This window comes from Oreochromis niloticus, linkage group LG19 (assembly GCF_001858045.2).
Source record: "Oreochromis niloticus isolate F11D_XX linkage group LG19, O_niloticus_UMD_NMBU, whole genome shotgun sequence".
Taxonomy (NCBI): Eukaryota; Metazoa; Chordata; class Actinopteri; order Cichliformes; family Cichlidae; genus Oreochromis; species Oreochromis niloticus.
In genome coordinates, this window is record NC_031983.2 from 30,853,228 (window position 1) to 30,867,223 (window position 13,996).

At 45.6% G+C, this 13,996-nt stretch overlaps 1 protein-coding gene and 1 non-coding gene across 3 annotated transcripts; both read right to left on the reverse strand.

Moving 5' to 3' along the window:
- Window positions 1–709: 709 nt before the first annotated feature.
- dkc1 (dyskeratosis congenita 1, dyskerin) lies at window positions 710–5,721 on the reverse strand. 2 transcript variants are annotated; one of them, XM_019349082.2, is made up of 15 exons: window positions 5,615–5,721; window positions 4,609–4,664; window positions 4,443–4,529; window positions 3,977–4,068; window positions 3,717–3,901; window positions 3,389–3,453; window positions 3,085–3,211; window positions 2,872–3,002; window positions 2,519–2,662; window positions 2,210–2,330; window positions 1,906–2,024; window positions 1,733–1,836; window positions 1,355–1,397; window positions 1,126–1,281; window positions 710–1,001 (listed from the first exon to the last, which is right to left on the reverse strand). In XM_019349082.2, the coding sequence occupies exons 1-15, from the start codon at window positions 5,628–5,630 to the stop codon at window positions 942–944; spliced, it is 1,506 nt and encodes a 501-aa protein (XP_019204627.1). In that variant the 5' UTR covers window positions 5,631–5,721; the 3' UTR covers window positions 710–941. The 2 variants fall into 2 exon arrangements, with proteins under 2 accessions (XP_019204627.1, XP_005466270.1); XM_005466213.4 differs by lacking the exon at window positions 5,615–5,721 and adding an exon at window positions 4,749–4,848.
- Window positions 2,090–2,166, reverse strand: LOC112843211 (small nucleolar RNA SNORD83). Its single transcript, XR_003215397.1, has one exon. It is a non-coding gene; the product is annotated as a small nucleolar RNA SNORD83 (small nucleolar RNA).
- Window positions 5,722–13,996: the final 8,275 nt, after the last annotated feature.

Below are 13,996 nucleotides of genomic sequence, written 5' to 3' on the forward strand. Positions count from 1 at the left end.
CGATGACCTGGATGACTGAGAACCTTCACACATAGTCTATTAGATAGATATGATACAAACCACTGCAATGCAGTACCTGTAATACCTACAGCGTGCTCTAATCACTCTAATAGGATATTATGGTCGACAGTATCGAACGCTGCACTGAGGTCTAGCAGGACAAGCACAGAGATGAGTCCACTGTCAGAGGCCATAAGAAGATCATTTGTAACCTTCACTAAAGCCGATTCTGTGCTGTGATGAGCTCTGAAACCTGACAAACTCCTCAAATATTTTTTCTACGGGTAAAAATTTTAATTGTGAAGAAATTCATGAAGTCATTACTAGTTAATGTTAATGGACTGCTGAGCTCAACAGAGCACTGACCGTCATGCACTGTATTTTATTTGAGACTAGCAGTAAATCAGATAAAAAAGGTCTGAGGATTTATAAACTGAGTAAGGGCCAGTTGGATGATAACAGGACTGGTTTCTGAGTTCAGGTACAAAAAGCTCAAATTCAGGCTTTCAAATGAATCCAAACACTGTCTTTGATTGATAAATGCGCTGAAGTGGAAAGTATCTGCCACACCCCCTCCTCTACAATCTATGTCGCGTTTCAGGAAGAAATGTAATGAGATTACAACTAGACCAGCTACAATTTTCACAACTCTCTCCTGAAGTCACCTAATTAAAGATGCTTTAATTACACGGCAGCTGGTACCATGATGACAGGTATATGTTAAAGCTTTTATTTCCATTTCCAGGCCAAATTTTCAGAAAAGCTCAAGGTCAGTCTCAGAACAAAAAACATTTAATCTTAAAAGTACAAACAGGTATTTACAGTTAAAAAAATATTTTTACAAAATAACGTTATGTTCTGCTTGCATGCCGAACTCCCACAACCATCTGCACTCAGGTGTGATGTGGGCTGGGTCTCGCCGCCCGTTCACCTGAGATTCCTTACTCTGTGTCACCTTCCTTTTGTTTCTTCTTCTTCTTTTTCTTTGCGCTCTCCACAACCTGCAGGAAGAAGCCATGATGAAAACACGAGTCACACGCACACTGTTGAAAAATGTAGACAAGCTTCTGTTCAGTCGTTTAAGAGTTTCTTCCTGCTGCACAGTTATGTCACAGACGCCCTCACCTGTGCTTCAGGCTCTGGCCCCGTGTCCTCTGCCTCCGCCTCCTCCAGCTTCAGCCTCTTCTCCTTTTTCTTCTTTTTCTTCTCTTTCTTTGCCTCCTCCACAGACGGTGTGCTGGGTGGTGTTTCACCCTCACTCTCCGTCACTTCCCGCTTCCTCTGCAGATCAGAGCTCAAAGGTCAGCATCAGCTCCAACTACACCTGATTCGAGTGATTACTGTTCGAGTTTACCTTTGTTGGAGCATCTCCCGGCTCCCCAGTCACCTTGGAGACACTGTTTAAAAACAAACCAAAACCTTGAAGACTTCACATTGAACTCAGAGAAGAGTGACAGCTAGAGTGGACAAGGGTCGACTGTCCACCTAATCGTCACATGACTGTTCTCAGGCGAGCTGCAGATCAGCGGGAAGCTGAGTGAAGAAGCTCAGACCTGAGCATTGCTGTCGCAGACCGACTCCCTCAGAGAGCACGCCAGCTCAGCGAGGGATAACTGTCTGCTTCACCTGCCTGACTTTACCTCACACTACAGAATCATCTCCAGGTGTTGTTACTGCATCTGAATAAGAAACATGCACCTGTCCTCCACTTTAACCCCGCCCCTCCACGTACCTGTAGTCGACGTACTGGTCCTTCCAGTCGGCCGGCGTGCTGCCGTTGGGCTTGCCGTGTTTGTCGAGCAGTCCCTTCTGAATCATCATCTTTTTCTGACTCGCCTGATTAACAAAAACTCGTTAAACACTCGATCAGGTTAATGGCTCACAGCTGATCATTGTCAGGCGCACCTTTGGTCCCAGGCCCCATTTCCGGGGATACGTGTCCCTCTCCATGATCACCCTCTTGATCTTTGCCACCACGCCATGGTCACATGTGGAGATCACCGCTGTGGTCATCAGCGCCACCGCTGCACAAAAACAAACTGGTCAATGATCCCATCGCTGATGGATAACCTCAATCGAGCAGAGGCGAAGCCATCAGTTATGGGTGATAGATAGCAAGTCATCACGGCCCGAAAGCTGCTGCAGCTACTCAACTCATCACGTGGCTTACCCTGAGCAGGACGTGACGGCATCACACCACCTAACTCACCTGTGCAGATGGCCTCGCCCTTTGTTGTTATGACAACGATATCCTGGTTCACCTCGATGCCGTCTTCATACCTGAGCACACCTGGCAGCATGATCTTAGCTCCATAACAGATGGCGTTCACCTGCAGACAGATGTTTTCAGTGTCACCTGTGCAGGTAAAATTCAGCAGCTTGGCAACGACTTTTAACCTTGCTGATAGGTGAAATACGGCGAGAGTCTGCCTGGACTTCTACCAAACAGGTGACCTCCACTTTAACATTCACAGCTTTTTTTTTTTTCTAAACTGGGAGGACGGCAAGGAAGACTCACGGCGCTGTCCTTCATCACGAGGCGTTTGTGTGACACGAGCAGCTTCTCCAGCGGGAAGATGACTCGCCGCAGGTACGACTCGTCTTTGTTGTGGTCAAACTGCCACTGAGCATCCAGCACGTCGTGCATCGTCACCAGATTGTCCTGAAACAGAGATCTGGTGAGCGATGTCATCATTAAGTGCAACGATGTCATGTCGGCGATACTTGGGTTCGGGGTTCGGACACGCCATGTCCGCCACCTCTCCATCGCCGTCTCTGTTTCAAAGTTCAATTGACAGACCCACACCGAGCAGCGGGCCTGGACTCAACACTTTGAAACCACAGTGACATCACACAATAAGTGACGCTCACCTTCTCTCCCATGACCCCTGACCGGACCCTCCTCAGCTCCTGCATCTGGCCTCCAACGCCGAGCATCAGGCCCAGGTGGACGCACAGCGTCCGAATGTATGTCCCCGCCTCACAGCTCACCCAGAATATACCTGCGGGAAAGACATAACTTGTGACATCACTACGCTCCCACACAGGTGAAGCAATTAAACGTCGAATGATCGTATCGCTCACCAAGCCTCCTCTCGGGGTCATACTCGATGAGTTTGCTCTCGTAAATCGTTCGAACTCTCAGCTGACGTTTGACGGCGGCGATCAGCGGCGGCCGCTGGAACAGAGCACCCGTCAACGTCTCCAGCCCCTGCAGATACAATCCCAGTCAGTGGAGGTCACATGACTGGCAGCCAGCCAATAAGAGCTTCAGGAAAACTGTATTAGGATGTTTTTAATCAAACAGGAGATTTCAAATGATCGATAAGCACGCTAATCAATACTCGAGCAGATCGATGAGCGAGCGCTTGGCGGCAGGAAGTCTTACCCGGGCCAGAACGTGCTCGCTCTCGATGGCGTTGTGCAGCCGAACTATTCCCACGTACTCTTTACCTGCAACAAACACAGAGAGCAGTGAGGCGGCGGCAGTTTACTGGGCCCACGCCGTGGCGAGGGGCAAAGACAGCGGGCTGGACAACATCAGAGGTTAACCACTTCCTGTCAGCTGATCATAAACTGGTCACACCAATTGATCGCTGCAAAGGTGTGACCTGCCACACGTGAACCAATCAGCTGTCAGATCAACATGTGTGGCATCACAATGCTCAGCTGATCACCTCCGACAGTCGACAGGAACAGGAAGTGGTAATCATTACCTGCGCTTTGTTGGGACTTGACCAATCGCGTGGCTCGGTCGATGCAGACAATCAGGCAGCCTGTGACCTTTGGGTCGAGCGTGCCGCTGTGACCAGTCTTCTCGACCCGAAGGATCCGCCGGATCCACGCCACGACCTCGTGGGATGATGGGTTGGCTGGTTTGTCAAGATTAATGAAGCCTGACCTGACAGGAAACAGCAAGTAGAATCAGAGGGGCACTGGGATGGCGTATCGGTGAGGTGTGCTGGCGGGACGGTACCTGACATAGTCGTGGATGTTCCTCTTCAGTGGGTTGCTGCCGCTTGGTAACGGCGTGTAGTGCGCCGTCCGGATATTCAGCTTATCAAAGTTCTGCAGATAAAAACACACACAAAAAAAAGCAACTTTGTTGGCGTCAAAACATCACTTCCTGTTTGAAGAGCAACAATGGGAAGCAGCACTCTTGGATATGGGTTGCAGTGTCATATGATCAGAACAGGAAGTCGTCTTGGCAGCGGTTGAGTTGCGCCGTTCTCTTGGCGAGGTTCCGGCTGTTGTCCGGCAGAACGCCGGGACACTGCCAGGACCCTGACCGAGAGGCTCCGCCACCAGAACGGGAGCAGAAGCACCGACTGCGACTCAAAGGCAGCACTCAGCGAATGGATAAACAGGTTCATCACATCACACGACCGCGACTTGACAGGAAGTAGTATCGTGACAATTACAAGTAGACTCAGGTGACCTACCTTTAGCAGCAGCGGCCATTGCGACGTGTCCAATGAGGCAACTTTGGACTCTGGGCGGATGAAGAAGTCCCCGCTCTGCTGGATTTCCTGAACAACAAGAAGAAGTTCGTTCACACACTTCAGGGTGCCAGGCACTGAAACAGCGACCTCTGACCTTCTGACTCACCCCAAGGTCTTCTTCACCGACTTTCTTCACTTTCTTCTTCTTCTTCACTGACGTTGCTGGAAAAAAAAACAAAAAAACTTGATATCAGGGTGACAAATGAGCATGCTCAGTCTGTAGGCAGACTTCCTTATGTCTTTGACCTGCTTTAAGATGATCTAACACAAAAGGTGGGGGGGAAAAAAAGTCATCTGGTGCTAAAATGGTGACGACATGAACTGTAATCATTTCTCAGGTTAAATCGGCTCATTCTTCTCTCCCCTCGTGCGCAGCTGCACAACCCACGTGGTTGTGCAGCTGCGCACGAGGGGAGAGAAGAATGAGCCGATTTAACCTGGAGGCCACGTGCCTCCCTGCGACACGTGGTTGTTAGCATGAGGTGGCTAATACACCGAGCTAACAGGCCTTTAATTGCTCAACTTATCAGGCGATTAATAATCAGGATGTTTAACGCGGCCGCAGATCGATGCAGTGAACTGGACCCGATCGTAATAAGCAATCAGTGATCGATCACAGCTGAGACCGACTGAAACTGATTCAAACTCACGAGCTCAGTCAGCACCGAGACCTCCCAGCAGCTCCACCAAACCTGCAGATCGATCAAAATCCGCGGATCTATCCGATTCAGCTCACTGATCAGAACCTTTCAACACATGATCCACCTGAACAGGTAAACTCAGTTTGCGCTTGCAGACGTGCTGCACACACGCCGCTTGTACACACTGGCACGTGTACCTAAGCTCGAACCGTTCCCCAGATCCTCCGAACCTTAAACCCAAAAAACAGACTCGGAGCATTTACGATCAAAAAGCGTTTTGTTTTTTTGTTTTTTTTCTGGAAAACGTGTTTTCCGTTTTTTAAAGGCAGTTCTGCGGAATCGAAGAGGCTGCGCGTAGCGAGCGGGTGTGCGCAGGCGCGGAGGTTCTGGTTCTGTCCGGTCTCTAACATGAATTTGATTCTGATTAAAACTAAAAACTGAAAGTTTGGAAGAAACGAGCCTCGTGCTCACCTCCTGTGTCCGCCATCTTCCGTCGACTGAGCGCGCACAGCGACCCCTTCCTCCTCTTCTCCCCCTGCTCCGTCTTCTTCTTTGGTGTTTGCAGAGGCGGAGGGGTTTACCGCCACCTAGTGTTGTGGAGATCATCAAACGTGTCTTTGGCTGTGTCCGAATTCAGGGGAAGGATGCTTAAAATGCCATATTTGGAGGCAATGACGCCACAGCGACGTGACGAGGACTGTCCGAATTCAAAGAGCACTCAAAATGTGGCGACAAATGTGTCCTACTTTTCCGCGAATTTGAGGGTTAGTCGTGTCCGAATTCAGGGGAAGGATGCGCCAATGCCATATTTGGAGGCAATGACGTCGCGGCGACGCGACGAAGGCTGTCCGAATTCAAAGAGTTCTCAAAATGTGGCGACAAATGCGTCCTACTTTGCCCTGAATTCTAAGGATGGTCCGATGTATCCTTCATGTCCTACTATATCCCAGGAGTCATTGCGGGTCATAGAGGAGATTTGTTTCTGATAACGATGGTGGTCGAAGCAGGAGAGGAAAACACTTTCAAATGTAAGTATATGAAAATCTGGTTGTACAAAAGTTAAATTGTTATAGCGGTCGTTTTGTTAAGCTTTGGGCATCTGCATAGACATGTTTCTTTTCTTTAAAATAACCGTAAACCAGCTTGTATCGGGGGTCCCGCGATTTTTCATGTATTGCCGCTTACATACAGCTAATTTTGATGTTTTCGAATTGGTGATATGTTGTGGGGAACAAAGACCAAACGGCTTAATTTATTAAAACGAGGAGAAAACGATCACCTCTTCACTGGGGTGAAGAATTGGGCCGCTACGGCGTGGATGTACAAGAATAAATCAATTTACGCATCATATTCATATGAGTACGGTCCTATTAACCCTCATGCTGTACAGCAGCGGTCCCCGACCTTTTTGAGCCACAGACCGGTTTATGTCAGACACGGAGCGGCCTTTAAGGTATCGCGGATAAATACAACCACATAAAATGATCCGACCAAGACAAAAACTGTGGTATTTTGTAAATATAATAATAAACGTGAATGTACTGTGTAATTGTGTAACTTTATTAGCAGTGTCCTCCTGAAAATGCGCCAATATTGACAGTAACATCCTCCTCTCTGCCACTTAATGCTCTCTGGTCGCTATGGTAACTGTAAATATTTCTTTCAAAATAAGACACACAACTACAACAAGGGAAAGACTCAGGGAAACCGAGTTAACGATAAAACCCCTGAAAACCATAAATTTCACACCGGAGCCTCAACTCTGTGGCAGGTGAAATTCTCCCCCTTGCAGGCCAGAAGACATGAGATAAGTTTAAAGAATACAAAGTACGTATGTGTGTTATCAAGAAGATAATTCTCAAGAACACAAGTTAATAAATGTGCAATTACTAAGAGTTGTTGTGGTGTTTTTATTTGCCTGCTGTCATTTTTGATTTCCTCTGCCTTTAGGATTGCAAGTATCCAGGCTCAGGAGAGGGGGTCAGTGGGAAGCCCACTGCTGCTACTTGGCCCTTGTTTGCCCTCATGGATGAGGTGATAGGATAGATGCCTTCCATTAAGCCTCCTGTCCTAATTTCCTCTCTCCCTGAGGACACTCCAGGGCCAAGCGCAGCAGTGGGTGACCAAAACGACAGCGATGACGAAGCGGCTCAGCCACCTACGACAGGGAGAAAGAGGAAAAGAGATGATGAGCTGCTAGACCTCATCAGAGAGGACATGAGGCAGCAAAGAGAGGCTGAGGAGAGGAGAGCAGGGAGAGGACGGACAGACTGTTTTAGAAAGATTAGTTCCCAAATGAGTTATGTATTGAGAAATGTATTTATTTGAATATATTTGTCACATTGTTATATGTGTTGCATTAGTTTAAAGGTTTTATGTTATTAATAAATTGATTCAAACAAACAGTAATTGTCACTGAACTCAATTTGATTTACAGGCATTTGTAACACGTATGAACATAACGCTAACTTTGAACAATATTACTTGGATATTTATTTGATAGCAATAAAGTAAATAACAATAACAATTAAACAAGAATATTTCAAATACACAGTATGTAAAGATGAAAAACAATATTTTCAGTTGTTCACACAGGATTAACCTGAGTGACCTGTTCCTGGACCGTTTCTTTAACAACTGTAATAGATTACAGGAAGTCTCTGGCAGTGTTGCTGAATCTGCCCGAGCAAGATCAGACATGGATGGATGAGCTGCTGCAACTGAGACCTGCGGTTTGTCTTTTCTGGTCGGCGAGTGGAGAATCACACAGGGTGGTCTGCAAAGAGAGCTTTAGGATGCTTCCTCCCACTGTCCACTGCATCGTCCATCCACAGGGTTTGCAGGGCTGGCTCACTCATGGCTGCCACACCACTAAGATGTTTACAGAAATATGCAAGCAGGAGATGGTGGATGCTATATTATTAGTATAATACTTGTAACTCTGTAGCAGACAACAGTTTGATAAAGTGCTATGTAAAAAAACAAACAAACAAAAGATTAGATTCTATACGTTTCAAAGATATTTAGATTATATATTTTATATGATACAGTACATGTGTGAGAATGACCGATGTTGTGGCAAAAAATGATCGTCTGCCAAAAACTGATTTCCGGTTTTTGCCCTAAACTGATTGCTCGTATTTAACCTGCTATGAAAGACCCAGCAGAGGATGTACTTCCTGAGACAACTGGGGAAGTACAGTCTTCCACAGGAGCTGCTAATCCAGTTCTACACTGCGGTCATTGAGTCTGTCCTATGCTCTTCCATCACAGTCTGGTATGGTGCAGCCACCAAACAGGACAGGAGCAGACTGCAGCGGACTGTACGGGCAGCAGAAAGGATCATCGGCGCCCCCCTGCCCTCCATCCAGGATCTGTACCTCTCAAGAACCAGGAAACGGGCAGGGAAAATCATCACAGACCCCTCACACCCTGGACACAGACTTTTTGATCTGCTGCCCTCTGGCAGACGGTACAGAAGCCTGCAGACCAGGACCACCCGACACAGGAACAGTTTCTTTCCCCTCGCCATCTCCCTCCTAAACAGTTGAACTGTCACACTGCTCCCACTGCCAGACTGCAACTGCACCTTATGTACATTCTGAAGAATTCATTCCACCTCATTTCATTTCTGTATTTTATGTATATATGTTTAGATTACTTATTTATAGTTGGTTTATACAGCTTTGTGTATGTATGTGTATGCATGTGTAATGTATATATAGACACGTGTGTGTGTGTGTGTGTGTGTGTGTGTGTGTGATTTACATTGCTGTGCTTGAGAGCCACCATCTACCGGAACCAAATTCCTTGTATTTGTCTGCACATATACATGGCCAATAAACACGATTCTGATTCTGATTCTGATGAATAACTTGTTGGTCTATAATACGTGAAACATGTCAAATGTTTCCCTCATTAATGATATCAAGTCACCTTGAGCCACCAGCAACATTCCTGTAACAAGGTAGAAGCTGCAATCAGTTTTTGGCAGTGACTTTTATATATCCTTTATTTATCCAGTTAAAAAAAAAAAAATCTTATTGACATTAGAAATTTATTTTTTAAGAGTAATCTGGCCAAGAGGACAGCAGACAGCGCAACAAATATATAAATTGTACCTACATTATAACCAGAGTTATAAAGATACTTGAACAACAGGTAATTATTGTATATATAAAACCCCTTAGTAAACCATGTTCATTGAAGTCTATTTACCAACATACATAAAGATATTACACATATTACACTCGGAAACATTGGAAATCAGTTTGGGCAGGCGAACACTTTTTTGGCACAATGCCAGCAATATTTCAATTATCCGTGTAATTAGCTAAGTAATTTCTAAATGCGTGTAGATTAAAGGAAATTATTTTACCTGGACATGTTTGTCTCTGATGAGCCTAAGGTACAAAACGTGCGGGCGGCGACGATAAGGTTTTTCTAGCTCCTCGAGAAATAAAATTGTCCAAACAACAGAGCGACATTTCTGGGTCCATTTTAAAGTTTTCGCGCTGTGGCGCTAGCGATCGGGAAAAACACTCAAGTAAGGGCGGAGTTGAAGGCTAGGAGGCTGTCCACAGCCCATCTGTTATGTTGGATACTCACTGTTTATTCAATAAAGTTTCTATGGAGAAAAAAAGGGGGCTGTCCAAGCCGCTCACTTCCTGACTACCCGTCCGTCTAAGGACACTACCTTGTGACGTAGGTAGGTAGTGTCCTTATGAGCATCCTTCCCCTGAATTCGGACACAGCCTTTCATTCCTCGCTTCTTCCAGATTTCAGAAACAGGATCGACCTGAAGGTCAAAGTTTAGGCTCCTGACTCCTCCTCCGTGTTACTCCATGTCCCGATGGGAAAGTGGACATGTGAGTGAGGCTCCTCCTGTGTGACCAAACTAGGGGTGGGTTTAAAAAATCGATTTCCCGATTCAAATCGATTTTAGTTATTTCGATTCGGTTTTTTAAATATAAATGTATTTTTTCCAGAAACTCCAGAATCTCAGCTTAAAGCTCATAAAACGATTTCAACCATTAAAAGCTGAAACAGTAAATGAGAGCAGGTACACGGATTCTGCACAAAGACAAAGACGTAAACACAGAGCGTGGATCGTTCACCCGACGACACGGACGTGCCGTCAGGGCTCTGCTTCACTTCAGCAGTATCAGGTAATGTTCATATGTGGATTCAGGGTTTTCTTCAGTTTTTGATGTACTTTTATTAAGAGTTTTTCCTTCTTATACATATAAACAAAAGGAGAAGAGAAGGATTACACATTTGGGGTAATTAGCCCATACACTTAAGGTTGTAAAATTCAAAAATTCAAAAAGGGGGGGGGGGGGGGTAAAGAAAACAAAACATAAAAATAAATTAAAGCTGCAAGCAGCGATATGAGGGCCCTCGCACCCCAGCATGTCGAGCCAAGCCCAACACCTAAAACCAGTGCGTCCGATCTGATGTCACATTGGTGGAATTCATGCATTTAACCACAAGCTAAAATTTCATCTAATTCAACCATTATGATAGTCGTCCCACTAGGTGGCGCTCTAACCATTACTGACAAATGGCATAACTGAGTTTTCCGAGCTCAAGTCTCATCATGCCTGCGACCTTTGGGAGAGATTGGACATTGTGTTTTTGAGTGACAGTAGATTACTGCTTTTTGGCGAGTGATTGAAACTCCACGTACTGCCATGACCATCCTGTTTCCCTGGACGTAAAAAGCTTCGCAATTTAACATCACAAAGGTCTTTACATTCCACGCACTGGAGATCGCCTCAATCTGATGAAATCCCTTGGAGGAGTTCGTCAAAGTATGAGGCCTAAAAAGAGGGGAAATTGTCGCCAAAATTACACATTAATTTCAAAATGTCTGACTTCCTGTTGGATTTGGGATATTGCTCCAAGAGACTTTTTTGTATATCTTGATATCTTCCTTAAGCTTACCAGGTTTCAGACTCATACATAAAACACAGAGCAGGGGCTGTTGATTTGAAATTTTGTAGGGGGCGCTGTGGAGCCATTTTGCGCTATTCAAGGAAAATGGTAAAATAACAAGTAAGCGCTCTTCACATTGGAGGGATGCGCCAAATTTCAAGACATTTTAAACTTTCCAAGCCCCTCAAAAGCCACTTCAATGGTCATGGTGAACAGCGTTACCACCAGGGTGCGCCGTTCAGTTTAAAGTCACAATTTTCTCACTGAAGCATCATGAGGGACTGATGGTGATATTCACCGCTTTTCAGGTGGCCACGATGAACCTGTGAAAATCAGTACAACAAAATGAAAGATATGACATTTCCTGTTGCCACTAGGTGGCGCTACTCGTATTCCTGACAATGGGCACATCAATCTGTTGAGGGCGGGTCTGACATCATGCCTGTAAAGTCTGGTACGGATCAGACTGGATTTCATTGAGTTACACTAATTTGTTTCTTCATGGCGAGACATCAAAGTTCGCCATGCTGCTGGGGTCACACCCTTTCGCGAAAACTCACAGTTTTCACTGTAACCCAAGACCAACTCCTTAAGGCTTTCCTGGAAAAATTTGAGGCTGCAGATGTCACCCATCACAATACGGTGCACCAAAGTGTAAAACATGACATTTCCTGTTGCCACTAGGTGGCGCTGTCCCTGGTGTCAAATATGGCACTTGAAATATGTTCAGGGGTGGAGCCTTATCATATGTGTGCTCTTTGGTCCACGTCGGACCATGTATTAGGGAATGAGAGACAATAAAATTTTCATGGCGAGTCATCGAAATTCGCCGTGGCGCCACGGCCTCACAGTATCGCGAAAACTCAAAAGCTCCGCAATTTAACATGGCCCAGGTATGTAGTGTCAACTGACCAAAGATGAAGCTCATACGACCAAATCCCAAGGAGGAGTTCGAAAAAGTTCATGGAAATGGCAAAATTAGAGCCAAAATGTGACCTTCAATCCAAAATGGCGGACTTCCTGTTGGGTTTGCGTCAATGGTCCCATAGACTTTTTTGTTCGTCTTGGCATGATACACATGTGTGCCAGATTTCATACATGTAGCTCAAACGATGTGTTCGTAGTGCTGCATTTAACAAGGCATAGGTGGCGCTACAGAGCCATTTCCCAATGCTCATATGTAAAACCATTAAAATACAAAATTTTTCACCAGGCCTGGCATGTGTGCAAAATTTCATGAGTTTTCGAGCATGTTAAAGCCCTCAAAAAGGCAATTCATTTCAATGAAAAATAATAATAATTAAAGCTGCAAGCAGCGTTATGAGGGCCCTCGCACCCCCAGCGCGTCGAGCTACGCCCAACTCCTACAACCAGCATGTCCGATCTGATGTCAGATTGATGGAATTCATGCATTTAACCACCAGCTAACATTTCATCTCATTCAGTCATGATTATAGTCGTCCCACTAGGTGGCGCTCTAACCATTACTGACAAATGGCATAATAAACATTTCCGAGGTCGAGTCTCATCATGCCTGCGATCTTTGGGAGAGATTGGACATTGTGTTTTGGAGTAACAGCAGATTACTGCTTTTTGGCGAGTGATTGAAACTCCATGTGCCGCCATGACCATCCCGTTTCCCTGAACGTGGAAACCTTCGCAATTTAACATCACAAAGGTCTTTAGATTCCACACACTGGAGATTGGGTCAATATGATGAAATCCCTTGGAGGAGTTCGTCAAAGTATGAGGCCTGAAAAGAGGGGAAAATGTCGCCAAAATTACACCTTAATTTTAAAATGGCTGACTTCCTGTTCGATTTGAGATATTGCTCCAAGAGACTTTTTTGTATATCTTGATATCTTCTATAAGCTCACCAGGTTTCAGACTCATACATAAAACACAGAGCAGGGGCTGTTGTTTTGAAACTTTGTAGGGGGCGCTGTAGAGCCATATTGCACTATTCAATGAAAATGGTAAAATAACAAGAAAGCGCTCATCACATTGGAGGTGTGCGCCAAATTTCAAGACATTTTATCCTTCCCAAGCCCCTCAAAAGCCACTTCATTTTTCATGGTGAACTGCGTTGCCACCAGGGTACGCCGTTCAGTTTAAAGTCACAATTATCTCACTGAAGCATCATGAGGGACTGATGGTGATATTCACCGCTTTTGAAGTGGCCACGATGAACCTGTGAAAATCAGTGCAACAAAATATAAGACATGACATTTCCTGTTGCCACTAGGTGGCGCTCTACGTATTCCTGACAATGGGCACATCACTCTGTTCAGGGCGGGTCTGACATGCCTTTAAAGTCTGGTACTGATCAGACTGGATTTCATTGAGTTATACTAATTTGTTTCTTCATGGCGAGACATCAATGTTCGCCATGCTGCTGGGGTCACACCCTTCAGCGAAAACTCACAGTTTTCTCTGGAACCCAAGACCAACTCCTTAAGGCTTTCCTGGAGAAATTTGAGGCTGCAGATGTCACCCATTACAATACTGTACCCCAAAGTGTAAAACATGACATTTCCTGTTCCCACTAGGTGGCGCTGTCCCTGGTGTCAAATATGGCAGTTGAAATATGTTCAGGGGTGGAGCCTTATCATATGTGTCCACTTTGGTCAAGGTCGGACAATGTATGACAGAACGAGAGGCAATAAGATTTTCATGGCGAGTCATCGAAATTCGCCGTGGCGCCACGGCCTCACAGTAACCCGAAAACTCAAAAGCTCCGCAATTTAACATGGCCCAGGTGTGTAGTTGACACTGACCAAATATGAAGCTTGTACGATGAAATTCCAATGAGGAGTTCGCAAAAGTTCGAGGCATGGAAATGGCAAAATTAGAGCCAAAATGTCACCTTCACTTCCAAATGGCGGACTTCCTGTTGGGTTTAGGACATGGCCATAA

Bases quoted from the DNA above. Each gene is read 5' to 3' on its own strand.
- dkc1 (XM_005466213.4), bottom strand. From the start codon at position 4,833: ATGATTACAGTTCATGTCGTCACCATTTTAGCACCAGATGACTTTTTT. The intron at 4,069-4,442 runs GTAGGTCACCTG...TTTTATCTGCAG, and splicing joins AATGGCCGCTGCTGCTAAAG to AACTTTGATAAGCTGAATAT. The intron at 1,282-1,354 runs GTAAACTCGAAC...TCTGATCTGCAG, and splicing joins CGGGAGATGCTCCAACAAAG to AGGAAGCGGGAAGTGACGGA.